This window comes from Scardinius erythrophthalmus (genome assembly GCF_964197995.2).
Source record: "Scardinius erythrophthalmus genome assembly, chromosome: 5".
Classification (NCBI taxonomy): Eukaryota; Metazoa; Chordata; class Actinopteri; order Cypriniformes; family Leuciscidae; genus Scardinius; species Scardinius erythrophthalmus.
In genome coordinates this window covers 53,032,109-53,051,011 of record NC_138225.1, presented here as the reverse complement: position 1 = coordinate 53,051,011, position 18,903 = coordinate 53,032,109, and the positions used below count along the sequence as shown (strand labels likewise).

The window sequence follows — 18,903 nt, the reverse complement described above, 5'->3', positions numbered from 1 at the left end:
CAGTTGCAAAAAAGTTACTCTCTCTCTCTCTCTCTCTCTCTCTCTCTCTCTCTCTCTCTCTCTCTCTCTCTCTCTCTCTCTCTCTCTCTCTCTCTCTCTCTCTCTCTCTCTCTCTCTCTCTCTCTCTCTCTCTCTCTCTCTCTCTCTCTCTCTCTCTCTCTCTCTCTCTCTCTCTCTCTCTCTCTCTCTCTCTCTCTCTCATAAACTGTGTCAAATAACTGCAACATTTAAGCAATTTAGTAACAATCATTACTTGCAAATGTTGTCCCATAACATAACTTATACTTTCATTATAAAGCACTAATTAGTAATACACCACTGCACACACAAGATATTGATACGCTTGAGCAGATATTCTTTCTTTCTCATATATTTCAGCTTTTTCTTTGATTATTTAATACACCACAACAATATCTTCTTACCCAGCCATTACTCACTTACTTATTTCTCCATATAAAAACATACGCTTTCCACATGATAAACTCAATCAATATGTTTAGAACATCTGCACAGAATTCCCGAAAGTGCCTGAACTGAGAGCGAGTGCTGAATTACAATTGATATAATTATCACATCAGACAAGGTTTTGTACTCTTGTTAAGGACATGAGGGTGTATGAAGGTAACCGCTGACCTTTAGGCATGCGTGCATCAGAGCGCAGCTGAAAACAACTCACCAACGGAAGAAAAAACGGGAAAATAATATCCTGCCCTTTGTGAAGGAAGTCTGAATCATGCAAGAAACTTCTCCTGTTCAATATCTGTTAAAGTACAATTCAATTCAATGCATCTGGATCAGAGTTATTATAAACTAACCATAAATAAACTGTTGTGTTGGAGTTCTACGGAGTTCAAGTCTCTCTGGGTCTTGTTCACGAGTGAGAGACGGTCGGAACGGGAGATTGACAGACGGATCGGTGCAGCTTCTGCAGTAATGCGGTCCCTGTACCGGTCTGTCGTGGTGAAGAAAGTCTCAATTTACCGGTCGATCTACGTTCCTACTCTCACCTATGGTCATGAGCTGTGGGTCATGACTGAAAGGACAAGATCCCGGATACAGGCGGCCGAAATGAGCTTTCTCCGCGGGGTGGCTGGGCGATCCCTTAGATATAGGGTGAGGAGCTCGGTCACTCGGGAGGAGCTCAGAGTAGAGCCGCTGCTCCTCCACATCTGTTCCGGATGCCTCCTGGACTCCTTCCCGGGAAGGTGTTCCGGACATGTCCCACTGGGAGGAGACCCCGGGGAAGACCTAGGACACGCTGGAGGGATCATGTCTCCCGGCTGGCCTGGGAACGCCTCGGTGTCCCCCCGGAAGAGCTGGAGGAAGTGTCTGGGGAGAGGGAAGTCTGGGCATCTCTGCTTAGACTGCTGCCCCCGCGACCCGGCCCCGGATAAGCGGAAGAAGATGATGATGATGTTCATGATGATGAAATAAAATAAACATACTAAAATAAAACAAAAATGTGGCCACTTCATTAGGTAAACCTAGCTAGTACTGGGTTGGACTCCCTTTTCCCTTCAGAACTGCTTTAATTCTTAATTCTAGAGATTCAACAAGGTGCTGGAAACATTTCTCAGAGATTGTTGTCCATATTGTCATAATATTATTATGCAGTCGCTGCAGATTTGTCGGCTGTACATCCATGATGTGAATCTCCTGTTCCAGCACATCCCAAAGCTGATCTGTTGGATTGACGCATTTCACCAGTAAAACGGTGATTAATGAAGTGATTAATGAAGAGAGAACGCAGTGTGTTGCGTGCCTCAAAATATTCGCTTCTGACAGTATGAAGCCGAACAAGGTAAGACGCCACTTAGAGACGTTGAAACTTTGCCCACTATAAAGTACATTTTGTGCAATGGAAAGGTTCCATGGTCCTTCATAGAACCATAGATGCCAATAAAGGACCGAGTAAATGTGACGGAGGTGAACTATCCATTTATAGAACCATAGGTACGCAAATTATTCCAGATGTGTTATTGTTATATACACAACTATTGTAGCTCTAAACAAATCCTCAATGCCCACTATAGCACTTCTTTGAGACACTGAGTAATATTTTAAAGATCAAGTTGGCAGGCAAAGATAATGGCAGGCAAAATCATTTAAGCACTAATTAGATGATACATTTAATATTGTTATTGTTGTAGAAGAGACTGGATTTCATATTGGTTATCCATTAAACATCTGTGCATAATTTTTGCAATGATGAAAACAAACAAGGACACACAAACAAGTGGAGAGAACAGATCGTTTTGAAGATAGCACCATCTAAAGCAGATTTCCTGGAACTTCGTGACCCAACTGAAGCGAGTGCACTTTCTAATGAAGCTCGACAAGATGCAACTTGATACCACTGTCCTTGCTCCCATGCTGATGCCACAGAAACTCAATGTTCTGACATTCTATTGCATGACCTCTTCATAAATGCTGCTGAGACGAAGAATGAAGAAATCAAACACGAGGGCGTGATCATATCGCTCTGGGCGATGTTTGATCAAACTATTACATTACTGAAACCAGAAGGGGACATTCTACCTGCAAGGGAAACAGAATGACAAATCAACCAGTGACAAATCAACCGGTTTCAATGAGAGTTGGTGATCTGAGGCATCTTGAACAGGCCCGCACAGGATTGCCACAAAGAAAACATATTTCTGCAGAAATGGAATTAATTGGAAGTGCTATGACTTATATACATCAATGAATGCTGTCATGTTATCTTGCATTCGGATGCTGGTGTTTGGAAACGCAATCGTGTGAGATACTTGAGCGAGGTCATCATACCCAATCATTCTGATGACAGACTTTGGCTCAGGCATTTCGGAACCACCTAACTGACATTTAAGATGCTGTGCTATGCCATTGGTCCGCTGGTTAGTACAGCTACCCAATCACATGCGCTGTTGAGGCAAAGTCATGTAAGTTTCATGTGATGTCACACACTGAAAAGGAACGCCCACCTGGAGGGAAAAACAAGGCTTTCCTCCATTGCCTACCAATTATTTTTAACAGGTTTGTACTAAATACTAATGTACTAAAACAGTGATATTAAAAGACCAACCCCTGGTTTCACAGACAAGGCTTAAGCTAATCCCAGACTAAAAAGCATGTTTGAGCTGTTTTAACTGAAAGCAACTTGTACTGACATATCTTGTGTCATTGCTTTGTCTCAAGATGCACACCAGCTATTCAAATGTCTTAATTGAACTAAGGCCTAATCCTGGCTTAATCTAAGCCCTGTCTGTGAAACCAGGTCCAAATTTAGTTTACGCCTATTTGATGACACATACTATATACAGGTGAACATGTGCACACACAATATGAACTCAATGCGCTAAATTGCACATTAAGCATTTCCCATAGAAAACCATTATAAATAATATAATATGTGGATTAATAAATTAAGACAGTGATATTAGACGACCAAATTCAGTACACACATTATTAATAAAACACATGTACAGGCAAGCAGATGTCTGCAGAATATAAACCCAACGTGCACATTTTCACAGAGATTATGAAGAAGAGATTCCCATTATAAAGAAAACACTTAACATGCGATGTAAATTCATATTCTGGCCACATCTGCTAGCCTGTTTACTGTATGTATTGTCAATAAAATGCATATTTAATATCACTGTCTGAGTACAATATATATATTTTTTTACATTAAGCGTTTTAGAATGTCCCACTGTTTTAAGTGATTGAAATTCTGCGGCTGGCTCTTTACAGATGTAATCGAAATTTTTCAACCCCCATTGCAAATTAGGTTTAATTGGCAAAATGACTTTTACAGACTGATACTTCAATGAATCCATCTTCCCTTCCACACACTGCAGGTTTCCAGTGCCAGAGGATGCAAAGCAGCCGCAGAGCATCCCCGAACACCACATGCTGAACTGTAGGCAGAGTGTTCTTTCAGCATGTTTCATTCTTCTTTCTCCAGACGTACTGCTGATCCTTCGGGAAGAAAAGTTCCAGTTTTGTTTCATCGCTCCACAGAACAGAATACTAAAACTTCTTTGACTTATTTATATAGTTTTGAGCACTGTCCTTTTTGCTTTTGGGTCAGTAATGGTGTAGGTCTTGGAGTTCTTGCATGGAAACCGCATGTGTTTAATACTTGCCTTACTGTTCAAGCTGAAACCTCAGTGCCTGTTGCCACCAAGTCTTGCTGCAGGTCTTTTGCAGTCACTCAAGGGTTTTTCTGAACCTGCCTTCTCAGAAATCTTGTTGCAGCCATTGATAGCTTCCTTTTTCTGCCCAGTCCAGGTAGTGTAACAACTGTTTCTTTAACTTTGAACTTGAGAACTATGCATTCAACGGTGTCTCTAGGAATATTTAGTATTTTTAGCCTAGTTTTGACGTAAAGGGACACTTACACACTTCTAAATATTTTTCCGTTGAGTCATTAAACTTAGTTGAGATACAACTCTACATATAAACTCCTTTGCAATGTTCTGTGTGACCAGCTTTAGACAAACCAAACATATAATCTTTGTCGTTTTATCTAGTACCTGGCTCTTGATGATATCATCGTCCCGGTGGATTTGTAGGACGTAGCCGCAGTTGCACGTGACAGTGCAGCGAGCGCCGTTGAAGTAGCCGCCGTCGCTGCACTGCACCTCTGCATTCCGGATCAACGGCTCTTGGCAATCAATGGCTTCACACGAATAATGAACACAACTGAAAAGATGGAGAGTAAGGAAGAAGGTTAAAAAGTGAGCTGCACATAAATGCACTACAATCATTAATATGTGGCAATGTTATTTTTTTCTGGGCCATCACAATTAATCTCAACCATTACTACATTATCCATCAATGCACCTTACAATGCATTTAATGATCTCATCAATGATTATAACCATGGTTATAATTTTTATCTATTCATTAAAACACAAGACAGATATCCAGTTTCAGATGTAACAAGGAATCTGCTAATATTGTAATGCATTTTAACTTTGGTAACAATTACGTATGAAAAGACAATGTATTATGATGTACATTATGAATATCTTTATAAAAAGCTTCAAGCTTTTCATTCTGAGAAGTGCAGACATTGAGCCAGAACTTCTATTCAAATCAATGAACTCTGAATGTCTATTACTACTTACTGGAAAGAAGAAAAAAAGTTTTTAACAGCTTTGGTACCTATTCATGAAACCACAGATTTTTAGCACAATTACAGTAATGCAGTTTAACTGGATGCCTTCAGATGCTTCTATCTACTTTTTTTTAGATGAAAGTCAATATCTATCTTTCACAAGATAAAAAAAAAAAAAAAAAAGTTTGTTAGGAAACTGAGAGGATTGTGGGGGAGTTTTGGTGTCAGATGTCTATGCTGTTCTTTGTTATATAAAGAGTAATTCATGTGGCCAGATGAACAATGCTGGACAAATTGAGAGCTAAACTCTATCCACAGAAAGAGGGGAAAAAAAGCTAGTGGGAAGGAAAAATAAATCTCTACTGGAGTCAGTTTGTAAATGCAGAGTTGGCATTTTTAAACTCTTAGCTGACCAAGTAGAATCCTGGCAGATCTGGCGGTGGTCATAGGGGCAATCATGAGGTACTGGACCTTTTCAGTAAACAAGAAATGAAGAAACATGGTTTAAGGTTTCTTTTTTTTTTTTAAAGCAGGAGAACATGAAAAGTAACTCCTGTCCCGTACTTGGAATCACTCAAATGTTTTATGCAGCCCAGTTGTTGTTTGAGCCATGTATTTAATTGTGTATGTAACAAGCAGCTCGATTGTAGTGACTACGCCACCCCGGAATAACGGGGAAAACAACCCAAATAAAGGCACACAAGTACGATCCACTTAGAGAAAAGGCAAGAGGCGTGAGTTACCGTACAAAAATATTTTTTATTAAAGCTAAAAAAAAATGGCCAAGAATAATTTAAAACCAGAAGCCAGCACAACTGTCATTGGTCGAATGGAACAGAGAAAAAAAATAAGAAAATTAACAATAATCATTGCAAGGGCTAAAGGTGATGATACACAGGACAACTTTTTGAGCAATGTTGCTGGGCAATGTTGCCGTCAACGGGCAACCAGATGAGACACAGGGCCCACGACTGACCTAAATTATCCAGATAGAAATTGATTTGCCCATTTTCAATGGGAAAGTGCCCAAGCAACAATCGCTCAGCAAGATTGCCCAGCAACATTGCTCAAAAAGTTGCCCTGTGTATCATCACCTTTAGGCTTCCTATATGAAGAACAGGCTAGTATGACAGCGCCAGGTATACAAAAGAGAAACCACGCCAATCAGAATCACACTCAAAAAATTCACTGCAAATAATGACACAGCTATAATGACAACCCATGGTGAAGTAAAGCCTGTTGTGCAGCAAAGACCTGGCGCTCAGATCCTTCAAGCCCACTTGGACATTAGACAAAGACGTGACTGGACCAGTTACGGCTTAAGCCTTATATGGGTGTTGTATTTGTGTTTTGTGCTTGTCTTGTCTGTGCTCTGTATGTTTTCTCTTCTGAGTGTTGTTCTGCGTACCTGTGCCCCGTTGGTCTAATGGCTCCTGGTTGAGTATATGAAACGAGAGTGAAACCGAATGAGGCACGCAGTGGTGAATACCCGTACGCTTCATGGTGTCCAGTCAGCCACTGAAGGCAAGCTGTGTTCTATATGTGTCATGGTTCATGGATTCATTGACTCATACCCCTTTTCCACCAAGGCAGTGCTGGTGTCAGTTCAGAGCCGGTGCTTACTCGCGAACCAGTTCTTTGTGTTTCGACAGCCAAAGAACCGGTTCTCGGCCAGGAAAATTGGTTCCAAAGTGGCACCAACTCTTTGCTGGACTAGAACTGTTCTTTTACCATGTCATGCTTACGTCGGGGGCTGGGTTATTGTCGAACTTCTTCTCTAACGTAACCTCCGTCTATAGTAATCCAGACGAGCAGCACAAATGTGTTCTAAACGTCTTCTTCTGAACCCAATATAGGATTGCAAAGCCAGGAGAAACATTTGCAGAAAGACGTTCGCTGGGCTCTCTAGTCAGTGGAAAAACAAATAGGTTCTGAGAAGGTTCGCAAGTTGAACCAACTTTGAACCAGCACCAGTTTCCGAACCAGTTCTTTTTTGGAGGAAAAGGGGTAACATTCTCTCTCCCTGTACGTGTGTGTGTTTGTGGGTGTGTCTGCTGATTGTGGCTGATCAGCTCATTAGCGCCAGCTGTGGCTCGTCAGCTCGGCTATTTAATGTCTGTGTATTCCATCCTGTGTTGTCAGATCTTTTTTTGTTATCCTGTGGTCAAGTCCTGTCCTGTCTGTGTTCCTTGAATACTACTCTTCCTTTCTCAACCAGTTCTCGGTCCCTGGCTTCCTGATCATTCCTGCGGTGACTACAGAGGATCTTTTTTTGCCCATTGCGTCCCTGTGCTGCTCTGAGTCTGTTACCTGCCATCCTAATGATCTCCTAATGAAGACTCTTTCTATAATTATTGTTGTTTATTCAATAAACAGTTGTTCACTAGCTACTGAATCTACCTCTACTTCCTGACAGAACGATCTGACAATACTTATGGATTCAGCGAGTAATTCCGATCTACAGGAATTCCTGACCAGCAAGGATCGGCAGGAGGAACAAATGAGGTGTGGCTCAAGGGGGAATGGCGGTGTGGGAGAACCAACATCCATGCTGCTCCTTGTTCCAAGCACTCTCTGAGGAGATGAGGTGGGTCTTTGATCATGCGGTGGTGGGACGCGGCCCGTATGCTCGCCGACCTTCGTCAAGGTAACAGACCCGTCTCTGACGATTCCATGGAGTTCCGGACATTGGCGGCTGAGTGCAAATGGAACGAGGAGGCGTAGTGGGATATGTTCCTGCATGGGTTGGCTGACCGCATTCAGAAGGAGATCTTTGCGCTGGAACTTCCCACGAGTCTCGACGGGCTGATTGAGTTGGCTTTGCCCGTGGACACGCGCCTACAACGTCGGGACCAAAGTGTACGTCAGACTCTGGGTCCCGAAACCTCTGAGTATTCTACTGCCAGTGTCAGCAATGCGGTCAGCCCCACGTTCGATCACGAACCCATGCAGGTGGGTAGAGCTCAGCTTTCCCGGGAGGAGAGAGAACGGCGGAGGGCGAAGGGACTTTGCCTTTGCTGTGGTGGAATGGGACACTTTCTGATAAATTATCCAGTAAAAGACCAAGCCCGGCAGTAGGACTGAGGTTACTGTCGGGCGGACTGGCCGTGAAAGAATCCTCATCTATTACTCTCCTCCCGGTAAGACTGCAATGGGCAAATGGAGTTCATCTTTGCCAGGCCCTCCTGGATTCAGGAGCAGAAGGTAATTTTATGGACTACACCCTGGCACAACTTCTCAGGATTCCCATAATTCCACTCGCCTGTTCGTCTGTGTCGTGTGCTTTGTTACAGGATAAGCCAGTTAATCTGTCTAACGTGCCTGAGGAGTACCTTGACCGGAAGGAAATGTTCAGTAAGTACCGGGCTGCTTCTCTTCCTCCGCATCATCCCTATGACTGTGCTATAGATCTACTGCCAGGTACATCTCCGCCTAAAGGCAAGTTATACTCACTTTCTGCTCCAGAGAGGGAGGCCATGGAGAAATACATGTCTGATTCTCTAACAACCGGGTTCATTTGTCTTTCCTCTTCTCCAGCGGTGGCAGGGTTCTTTTTTGTGGGGAAGAAGGATGGTTCTCTGTGACCGTGTATGGATTACCAAGGGCTGAACAACATCCTGGAAAGAATACCTATATTTTGCCATTGATGTCTTCAGCCTTCGAGCGGTTGCAGGGAGCATTCACCTTCACAAACCTGGACTTGCGTAGTACGTATCATTTGGTTCGCATAAGGGAGGGTGGTGAGTGGAAAACCGCTTTTAATACCCCCAGGGGGCATTTTGAATATCTTGTCATGCCTTTTGGCCTGTCAAACTCCCCTGCAGTTTTCCAGGCACTCGTCAATGACGTGCTGAGAGATATGGTCAATCAGTTCATATATGTCTACCTGCATGACACATTGATATTTTCCACTTCTCTCCAGGAACATGTTCAGCACGTCAGGCAAGTGCTTCAAAGGCTGCTACAGAATGGGCTGTCAAGGCAGAGAAGTGCACATTCCATGCGCAGTCAGTTCCATTCTAGGGATATATCATCTATTCCGAGGGAGTGCGCATGGATCCCGACAAGGTTAAGGCTGTGGTGGATTGGCCAATCCCAGATTCCCGTAAGGCCCTGCAGAGTTTTCTGGGATTTGCCCATTTTTACTAGCGTTTCATTCGCAATTTCAGCCAACTAGCCGCTCCTCTGACTGCCTTGACCTCCATCAAAATGACGTTCAGGTGGTCCGATGCAGTCAAAGCTGCATTTTCCAACCTCAAGAGATGCTTTTTTTCAGCTCCCATTCTGATAGCCCCTGATCCTTCATGTTAGTTTGTGGTGGAGGTTGACGCGTCAGAGGTGGGGGTTGGAGTGGTTCTCTCCCAGCGCTCATCCATGGATGACAAGATGCGGTTATCGTCGATGAGAAAAAAAAAAAAACATAATTATGATATGGGTAACAGAGAGTTGCTAACAGTCAAGTTAGCATTGGAGGAATGGCGTCATTGGCTAGAGGATTCGGGGGTACCTTTTATCATTTGGACCGATCATAAGAATCTCGAATATATTTGGTCAGCTAAAGTAACGACTCAACTCCACGTAGGCTCGGTGGGCACTTTTATCGGTCGTTTTGAGTTTTCCCTTTCTTATCGTCCAGGTTCCAAAAACATCAAACCCGACGCCTTGTCTCGTATTTTTTGACCGTTCCGAACCCCCGTCCACTCCCGATGGCATTATACCTGAGAGACTCATTGTCTCCAAACTCACATGGGAGATCGAGTCGAAGGTCCTTAGAAGCAACGATTCTGGTGGACCTCCATGTCCATTCAGGCATTCAGGGTTTTGTTTTGGCCTGTTCTATCTGTGCCAGTGGTAAGACTTCCAATCGACCCCCGGATGGGTTTCTTCAACCGCTGTCTCAGCTTCCTGACAATATGTGTTCTGTTTGATGTTTCATTGATTTATTTGTTTTATTTGTTAAGTATATTTTGATTACAGTATAATTTGTGTTCTCAGTTTCATCTGTTGCCTTTTGTTGATTAAGATATGTGAGTTTGTGCATTTGTTATTTAGCCTCATAATAAATGTTTAAACTGCCTCTCGTGTCCTTTTATGTTGCTTACCACTTTTCCAACAAGCACTTTAAAACAGGGGTTCGTAACTGGACCCCAAAAGCAGCGTGGCTCAAAGAACGAGGGGTTGGGTGAGAGCTGCGTTCAGGTGACTGCTCTCACTCAGCCTGCCTTAACGCATGCAAAAAGGACCTTAAGAACAACAAACAGACATTTTAGATTTAGACAATTTAGAAGGCATGCAAGATTATCTAGCTCTTACAAAAAAAAAAAAAAAAATTAGCTACCGTGATCTGATGACGAAATACTCACGACGCACATATAAGTCATACAATAGCTTCTATAGTGGCTATAACAGCAACAGATGGTGCTCCAACCTGAGTTATATTAAACTGCAATGCCGCACAGATGGGAGCCCTAAAGGCACACCAAACTGAAACACATAGCTGTAGCTCAAGTTAAATCGAGCCAAACTTCCCACAACACCCTGAACACACAGCATTAAACTTACCAGAGTGTAAGCAGCACACCACACACACAGTCTCGGTAGCTCAACATCACACTTAACAAGTAAAATCGCATAATGGCAATGGAAAACACTAGGATCAAACAGCTAAGCTAAACAGCTAAAGGCACGTAAACCCCGTAGGACGAAAGAAAGAGGTGGGCTTTCAGCCATGACGCACTTCAGGAGACATACACTACAGGCTTATATACTATAGTCACCACGCATCTAATGATTTTAGACGTCACAAACCTCATGAAGTTTCAGCTATGTCCTGTGATATGCTATATTTTCAACAAGAAAGTCATATTCTCTATTGTGAATGCATTTTTTTTATAAACTGGTATTGATAACATGCAATTGTGTACTTGTTGTAATACATGTTTTTATTACATTGCAGAGCCATTTAAAATGAACTTGTGAATGCAAACTAGTGAACTTTTTGTAAAAACAAATGATGACCAGTAACACCAGAAACTTGCAGAAGATATGCACTTTCCCTAAAACATACATATAAAAGGTCACCTATAAAAAGTTATTTGACAACCCATTTACCCCAATAGCTTATTGTAAGCATTTTGCTCAATCAATTTTGTGTCTTAATTTTTATCAGTACACGATATCAAAGCACAAATAAAGCACACAGGATTTTGGCATTCCAAATTATATATTGATATTATGCGGTATTTAAACCACATGTATACATGAGTTAAGCAAAGATTTCAAAACAATGCATTTTTGAGTTTAACATTGTTACTATTTACCTAAATTCATCTTATTAGTTTGCAAATTAATTTATGGTACACCAGGGTTGCCAACTCTCACGAATCTGGCGTGACACTCACGCTTTCAGCATCAATCTCACGCTCTCACGCGCACGCAAGAAATGTCACGCCAAAATCCATGTTTCTCCCCTCTCAATCCGTTAATTTACTGTTGATGACTAGACCACAGCGTATTAATGACAGGAGGGGAGTTTAAGGCACACAGCTGTAACATCTGCCTACAACGTTCTCACTGCAGTGTTCTCTGATCGTTGATTCGCTGAAAACCTTGCACCTGATACGTCAGTTGCGTGTGAAAAGTTCAGAGAGAGTTCAGAGCATAGGTTCGGAGTCGGAGCCCACTGATGCGCGTTTGAAAGTTTGGATGACAATCAAGGTAAGCAGATAACAAAATGGTGTGCCTTTCACTACAGACGTAGCCTTGCCTAATCAGTCTGTGTGCCGAGAGTAGGCTACAGACTTCAACTATAGTTGCGAACGTTGTCTGACGTGCGTTATGTGGGCTAGCTATTTGCTCAATAAAAATAGGCTCATGGTACAAATTATGTTTTGTCAAATCGGGCAAGTGGCATTTTAAAATTCCCCAAATTATGAAAGGTTGCCCAGATTGTGTTGAGTCTGCCACACTCAAATGCGGATGCTGAGCGAACCTTTTCAGTTATTGGCCTAAACAAGACTGACACTTGATGGGAAGATCGGATCATTTTACTGACTCGCTTGTTCTATCTTGTTCATTAAAATGAATGAATTTTTTTTCGAGTCATTTCGTTCATTTAAGGGTCTTTAAATGTTATACTTTTAACAGCCAAATTCCACGAACACATCCACCTACGCAGTCTTTATCATATTCTGAATTAAGAAATCAATATAATGCAGTCAAAAATAATTTACAGGGAACATAAATAATTACTTTACCTTCCGAGTCTTTCGTTCATTTGTCACGTGACAGACTCATTACAGTTCATGAACGGATTGAACCCTGCTTCAGATACGAGCTCCTGCAGAGGTGGTGAAGCAGGCCAACACTGCCACTGTGGCACAATAGGCCTAATGTGTGAAACTTGTGTTGGGGTTTTCTGGGAGGTGGAGTAACTATTATGTGTCCCTTTTGTTTTGAGATTTCTTATTGTTTTGATGTTGTTGTTTTGCATGTTTTTTATTTAATCCCCTCTATCTTTATTTTTTTATAGTGCAATCAATCAATTAATTGTACATTTTGAAAACACGTTTTCATTCTATTATTTTTTTTTATTTTTTTTCATAAATTAGGGTTTATACTAAGTAAACAAGGACTGACATTTTTTAAATTAGGGTTAGGGTTGCCAAAAAATGTATCCGCGCGCACGCGCACTGAAGTTTTACAGAGTCTCACTCCAGCCAAAGTCCCAAAGTTGGCAACCCTGGTACACCCATTAACCAGTGAGCCAAATCCCATAGCCAAACGCAGCCCTCTGAACACATTAAACTAATGCTTTAGTGGCATACAGTACTGAAAAGGGAAGGGACACATAAAACCAAACCATGTTAACGGACCCTGTTGTTAAAAACATATCGGGCGGTATTACAGGAAATATGTTGCTGGTGGACAAAGACATCCGCAGATGATTCCAATTGAAATACTGACTGATAAATAGTTTGCAAGGTCTGAATATTCCGCATGCGTGCCTCTGAGCATTATTTGAAGAAAATCAACCACTCAATAAAGTACACTATGGACCTGAAGCAAATCAAACTGCTGTCGATACAGCGTCACTTTGCATTCAAAGGGCAGCTTATTCATGGCCAGCAAATAATTTTCTGCTTTAACTAAATGCAAATGGAACTCTTTCAAAATGACCTCATTCTATAAATCAAGCAAATTATGTTTATTGCACATTCTTACATGAGCTTCAGGACAGAATGGATGTATACAGAACAGAACTATATATACACAAGTAATTTTGGATTTCAATTTTATTTCTTTAGTTTTGTGTTTTGTTGTGTTTTTGTAGTATCCATATGGAGTGTAAATGTGGTACAGCCAGTTTCAAATGAAGGTTATGCCTTGGAAACATTAGGAAACAATATAAAACAGATTATCTTAAGAGGTCATTTGAAACTTTTTTTAATTTAGTTGTTCATGACTGTATTCCAGCCTTTTTCTGACCCTTTTTCCAAACAGGCTGAGCAACAGTGCTTTGCTTGCTATTTGCTGTAATACAGTTAAAGCAAGAAAAAAAGTATTTGGCAGTGGAGCAGAAAAATAAACTTGTTTTCCCTTTGAATTATGTTTATTTTTCATACCCCCATTTTTCTTCTTGAATTAGGCATATATGTTTTGTTTTATGTCTCTGAAACCAAGACTTTATTTCACTTTTTTTCTCAAATATGTGTAGCTTACCTGTACATTGTGTGCAGATACTTATTTTACCCAGAAAACAAGATGAAAATACAGAAGAATAGCACAAGGTCTGACAGACTTTATGTCATTTTACTGTTAGTTCTTCTACTGTTTGGGAATAATTGCATCTGTCCTGCTTTTTTTACTGCCTGAGCGAGGCTGATTATGAATAAATGTGGGAGGTAATTTATATTAATGTGTTTGTGACATCAGAAACTTGAGGATTTCGAAACTTTCAGTCTTGTTTTCAGTGAATGCTCTTGGACTCTGGAAAAGTTTTGAGTTTTGAACGTTACAGTGAGGCGAAGCAAAATGTATTTCCTCATAAGACTTCGTTTACATTCAAAACCAAATTCATCATTCTAGTTTAAATGTTTCAGATTTTCTTCATTGTGTTGTTTGGAGAAAGCCAACATACTTTTCTACAATTTAAAAATATCCATCCATCCATCTACATTTTAAAAGTATCCATCCATCCATCCATCCATCCATCCAAAATTTGAGCTTTGAAAAACTACTAAACTAAAACTTCAAACTATTTCAAACTTAAAACCTTTAAACTTAAAACCTTCAAACTTAAAGCTGTTAAAACTACTTCAAACTTTCCGGCTAGGCTTTCTTAAGCCAACATCAAAGTTTGTCTACAAACTTTACCATCTAGTTTTACTCTCCATCACAAACTGCATAGATACTGATGAGTCACCACAGGAAAACCTCATACACCCTTAGAAATATTATATAGATATAGATATAGATATAGATAGAACTTTAGGGTTCTTGATTCAATTTTAAAGAACCCTTGATGCCAAAAAGGTTCTATGTAAGGAGAAATGTCTTAAATGATTGCATAATACTTTCATATTTGATGGGATATTTCTTCTTTTTTTATCAACTGTTTACGAGCTGTTTAATTCATAAAATGAAATTAAAACTTAATCCATAAATGACAGCACCTGACAAAACCTTTTAAGATTGTATATCAAACCTTTTCTTCTAAGAATGTGCGAGGTCTATGAAAGCAGTGGTTTGACTCTATAAGCCTGATCGCTCACCTCTGGCCCATGGGGTTGTATATTTCATTGCTCTGACAGCCGCTGATGGTGATTGGGTCAAAGAACTGGAAAGAGCGCAGGCCGACACCGGAGATGGCCACGAGATCGGAGCGGAACATGAGGAGAATGGCTTTGGTGTGGTAGAAGGCCATGCTCAAGTCATGACTTACTGGGATGACCAGAGGATTGGTGCGGCAGCTCAAACGCCAGTCACCTGAACATTTCAGCGGAAGTAATAGACATATTTAGGCAATTGCCAATATTAGAATCCAAGTCAAATAGTTGCACTCGCCAAAAAAAACTGTGCAACGTCACCAGATCTCACCTAAGCTGTGGATGCCCTCTTTGGTGTCGATCAGTTGGACTGTAATGTTGCACTGGGCTTGGTCGATGAAGCTCGTTCCGTCTGCGGCTAAATGGATGATAACAGCCGCGGCAACCATTGGGTGTGAGAAATATGCCTGTTGGAGACCAGATCTGGTTTACATTTATGCAGAAGTCTTGTTCTAAACTGTAGTAACAGTCACTAGCTGTGTTTAAGTTGAGACATGGGTCTAACCTTCAGAGAACCACTGTTGCAAAATCACATCACATGCTTAAGGCAACACACTACAGGCAAAAACATTGTTTTGTCATGAACTGGTCAATTTTTGGACTATTTTGCTTCAATAACGTCTTCTTTCAGACTAGTGGAAAGAATTTATTCTACTAGAATGTATATATTTGCATCTGTAGATTTATAACAATAACAATCTTTAAAGGTTTAAGCCAGAAATCTCCACTTCAGTAACACTCACTGTATATACACCAAATATATACGGTTTGTATGGAGTGGTTTGTCCATATATCATTTTATTTCTAAAATACATGGTGAAAATGTGTTTATTTTCCTGCCTGTTGACTGTATTGTCAGATTTATGGAATGATAAAAAGACATAACCAAAATCCCCAATATAAAAACTCCAATATGACAATAAAATTTGAACTTGGCTTTATCCAGTGTTCAGATTTCTGTTCTAAAAATGAATGCATATTAGTGCATTTTTAATTAGATATTATTGCCTCATTATCAGACACAGTGTAATCATCCTTGGGAAAATCCCAGAGTAAAACTGGGAGTTATGACAAATATGATACACCAGTGTTTTGCAAGATGAGAAGTTTATCTATGTATCATCTTTTTACTCTTTTAATTCATTTTATAACTGTATCATATATCTCTTTTAATTCCTTTCATAACTGTTTATAACTGTTCACTTTCCTTGCTTTTATTTTGTGATTATTTGAATTCCTTTTGTAAAGCACTTTGAATTGCCATAGTGTATGAAAATGTGCTATATAAATAAACTTGTCTTGCCTCATTTTAAAACTTGTGATACAAAATTGTATGTACTGTGATTAATTAACTGGGGAATTACATTAAAAACTTTTTTTTTTTTTTTTTATGACTATTATTACTCTATTCACCTGTGGTGTCTTGCCTTAAATCAAGTAATAAACCTTTATACCTCAGCAGCTCACAGTCTGAAATGTATTAACTACTTTGGTTTGATGCATATTTACATTTGAAATCTCCCAACATGTCAAATACAAATATAATGATAAAAAAATAATAAAAAAATCTCACCTTCAACCAGTACTGGGGATACCAGGAAACACCCTGAGCCTGATCACATGGAAACCAGGCGTACTGAGACACTCCATCAGAGAGGTCAAACACCTTGGACTGGCATGTCTGGCGATAGGAAACATAAACAAACAAAAACAGGAAGTGGAAGCTTTTTAAACTTTTGTAAACGTTCAACATGTCATTGTTTAGCTGTAGTGATAATCCAAACAAGCATGCATGACGCAGAAAAACGATGAAATAATATTTAATAAACACCAGGAACCGAGGAAGACAGAAGGCTTAAATACACCAGGAAGTCAATCAACAGAAACAGGAAACAGGTGTGAACTAATGAGAAACCATGACGACTACTGGAGGACCAGAACTAAGAGCGTTTTCAGACCGGTAGATCGTTTGCTTTGTTCAGAAAAGGGACTTAATTTGTTACAATGTTGCATTTTCTTCTTGGTTTGAGTCAGGCAACATTTTAAAAGCGTACCAAAATGTGTTTATGCTATCCAATGGATAAACATCATACGCCAGTGTAATGGAAAGCCTTTGTGGAAAAGATGTGTACTTAATTGTATTGAATGTGCACATGTAGTTCAATTACTGTGTACATACATGTTCCCTTTCAAGGGAACTCGCGTTGCGTCGAGATTGACGCTATGGGGAACGCCTTGCGTGATGATGTCTTGAAGCACATGTAAAATCAGTCCAATGGTGTGGCGGAACGTCAGAGGTGGGTGACGTCACGTACCAGGAAACTATAAAGCCTACCCGAAAACAGAAAGCGAAAGCTTCTCTGTCTTCAGTAGCGCTCTGTGTGAAAACTGCCTCGTTATTTGGTGTTGTTTGTCTTTATATCATATCCATATATATATATATATAAAGTCATGGCGAGCAAGCAGCAGTTCAAACAGTGTGTCCTGCCCGCGTTATTTAACGGGTGGGGACACTCACGTTTTATGTGTTGCTTGTTTGGGTGAAGAGCATGCCCAGTCAGCACTCGAGGGTGCTGGCTGTGAGCATTGTGACGCGCTCCCTTTGCGTACGCTCCGATCCCGCCTGCCGTTCTTTAGCGAGGACGCTCACGCTCGCGTTCCCCAGGGCTCTGGTCCCGCCGCTGCCGAGGCACGGCGCCGATCACAGACCTGGGGTTCGCAAATGGATGTATCAGCGGGGTTTGAGACGGGCCCAGCCTATCTCAGCCTTCACCTGATAGATCCAGTGCCTCTTCTCGGGGTTCGGAAGCACGTGTTGCGGTTCCTTCCGTCCCGACAGAGGCACCAATATTAAAAACTATCCAGTTCTGAGGACCTGGATGTTGTCAGTATTGATGCTGAGTCTGAGGATTCGCCACCTCAGTCTCACGCATTTGAAGAGCTCTTAGAGGTGGTGACTAGAGCAGTTGAGAGATTGTGTATTGAGTGGCCAGCTGATAGGCAGGACTTTCATTCTAAAAGTAAGCTCGACGAACGGTTCCTGCCTACTAGATCACAGCCTCAGCGCAAGAGCCTGCCGTTTTTCCCCGATCTCCACACCGAGGTGTCGAGATCATGGGAGAAACCGGTTTCTTACAGAGTATACACTGCACAAACATCAATTTACTCGTCCATTTCTAATTATAAAGAGTATGGTTATGGGGAAATGCCGAAGGTGGAGGAGACGCTCGCGAATTATCTCTCTCCAGCGACGGCATCTTCCCTAAAGGCTCCAGCTCTGCCCACTAAGCCCGTCAGAGTGACATCTTCTCTGGTGGGCAAGGCTTATTCCGCTGCTGGTCAGGCTGCAGCGTGTCTTCACACCATGTCACTCTTGCAAGCCTATCAAGCTGAATTATTGAGCGATCTAGATGAGGGCAGGGGGATTGGTCCTGAGGTTGTCTGTGAACTTCGTAGAGCCACAGATTTGTCTCACAGGGCCACCAAGGAGACCGCCAAATCCATCGGGCAGTCTATGGCAGCCCTGGTGGCCACTGAGAGGCATCTGTGGCTCAACCTCAGTAACATCAAAGACAAAGAAAAGAATATTCTTTTGGATTCGCCTGTCTCTACATCAGGTCTTTTTGGTAATGCTGTCAATACTGCTGTCGAGAAATTTCAAGAAGCATCTAAGCAGGCAGCTGCCCTTCAAAAACTCCTTCCCCGGCGCTCTTATCAAGAGGCTGCTGAGTGGGAGCAGCCTCACACATCCAAAATGAGCTCACATGCATCACATCGTGCCACTCAGAAACAAAGCGTTTCCTCCCGTGCTCCCCCACAAAAATCACGGGGACACGGAGGGCGCTCTCAAACCCAGCAGCCTTCGAGGGGTAGAACGAATCTGCGGACCGTTATTATCGCCAAGAAGGCTGCGGGGAAGAAATCCTGACGCTCGAGGGCTCAGGAAAATGAGGGTAGTCCCCCCCGAAG

General features: G+C 41.5%; 1 protein-coding gene across 1 annotated transcript in view; it reads right to left on the bottom strand.

Moving 5' to 3' along the window:
• Positions 1 to 18,903, bottom strand: part of pappaa (pregnancy-associated plasma protein A, pappalysin 1a) — a 102,654-nt gene that overhangs the window by 23,809 nt on the left and 59,942 nt on the right. The window contains exons 12-15 of the mRNA XM_081366194.1: positions 16,508 to 16,615; positions 15,206 to 15,341; positions 14,881 to 15,094; positions 4,521 to 4,689 (exon numbers count right to left, since the gene is read on the bottom strand). Coding sequence (XP_081222320.1) covers positions 4,521 to 4,689; positions 14,881 to 15,094; positions 15,206 to 15,341; positions 16,508 to 16,615 — 627 coding nt within the window. The remainder of the gene's footprint in view (positions 1 to 4,520; positions 4,690 to 14,880; positions 15,095 to 15,205; positions 15,342 to 16,507; positions 16,616 to 18,903) is intronic.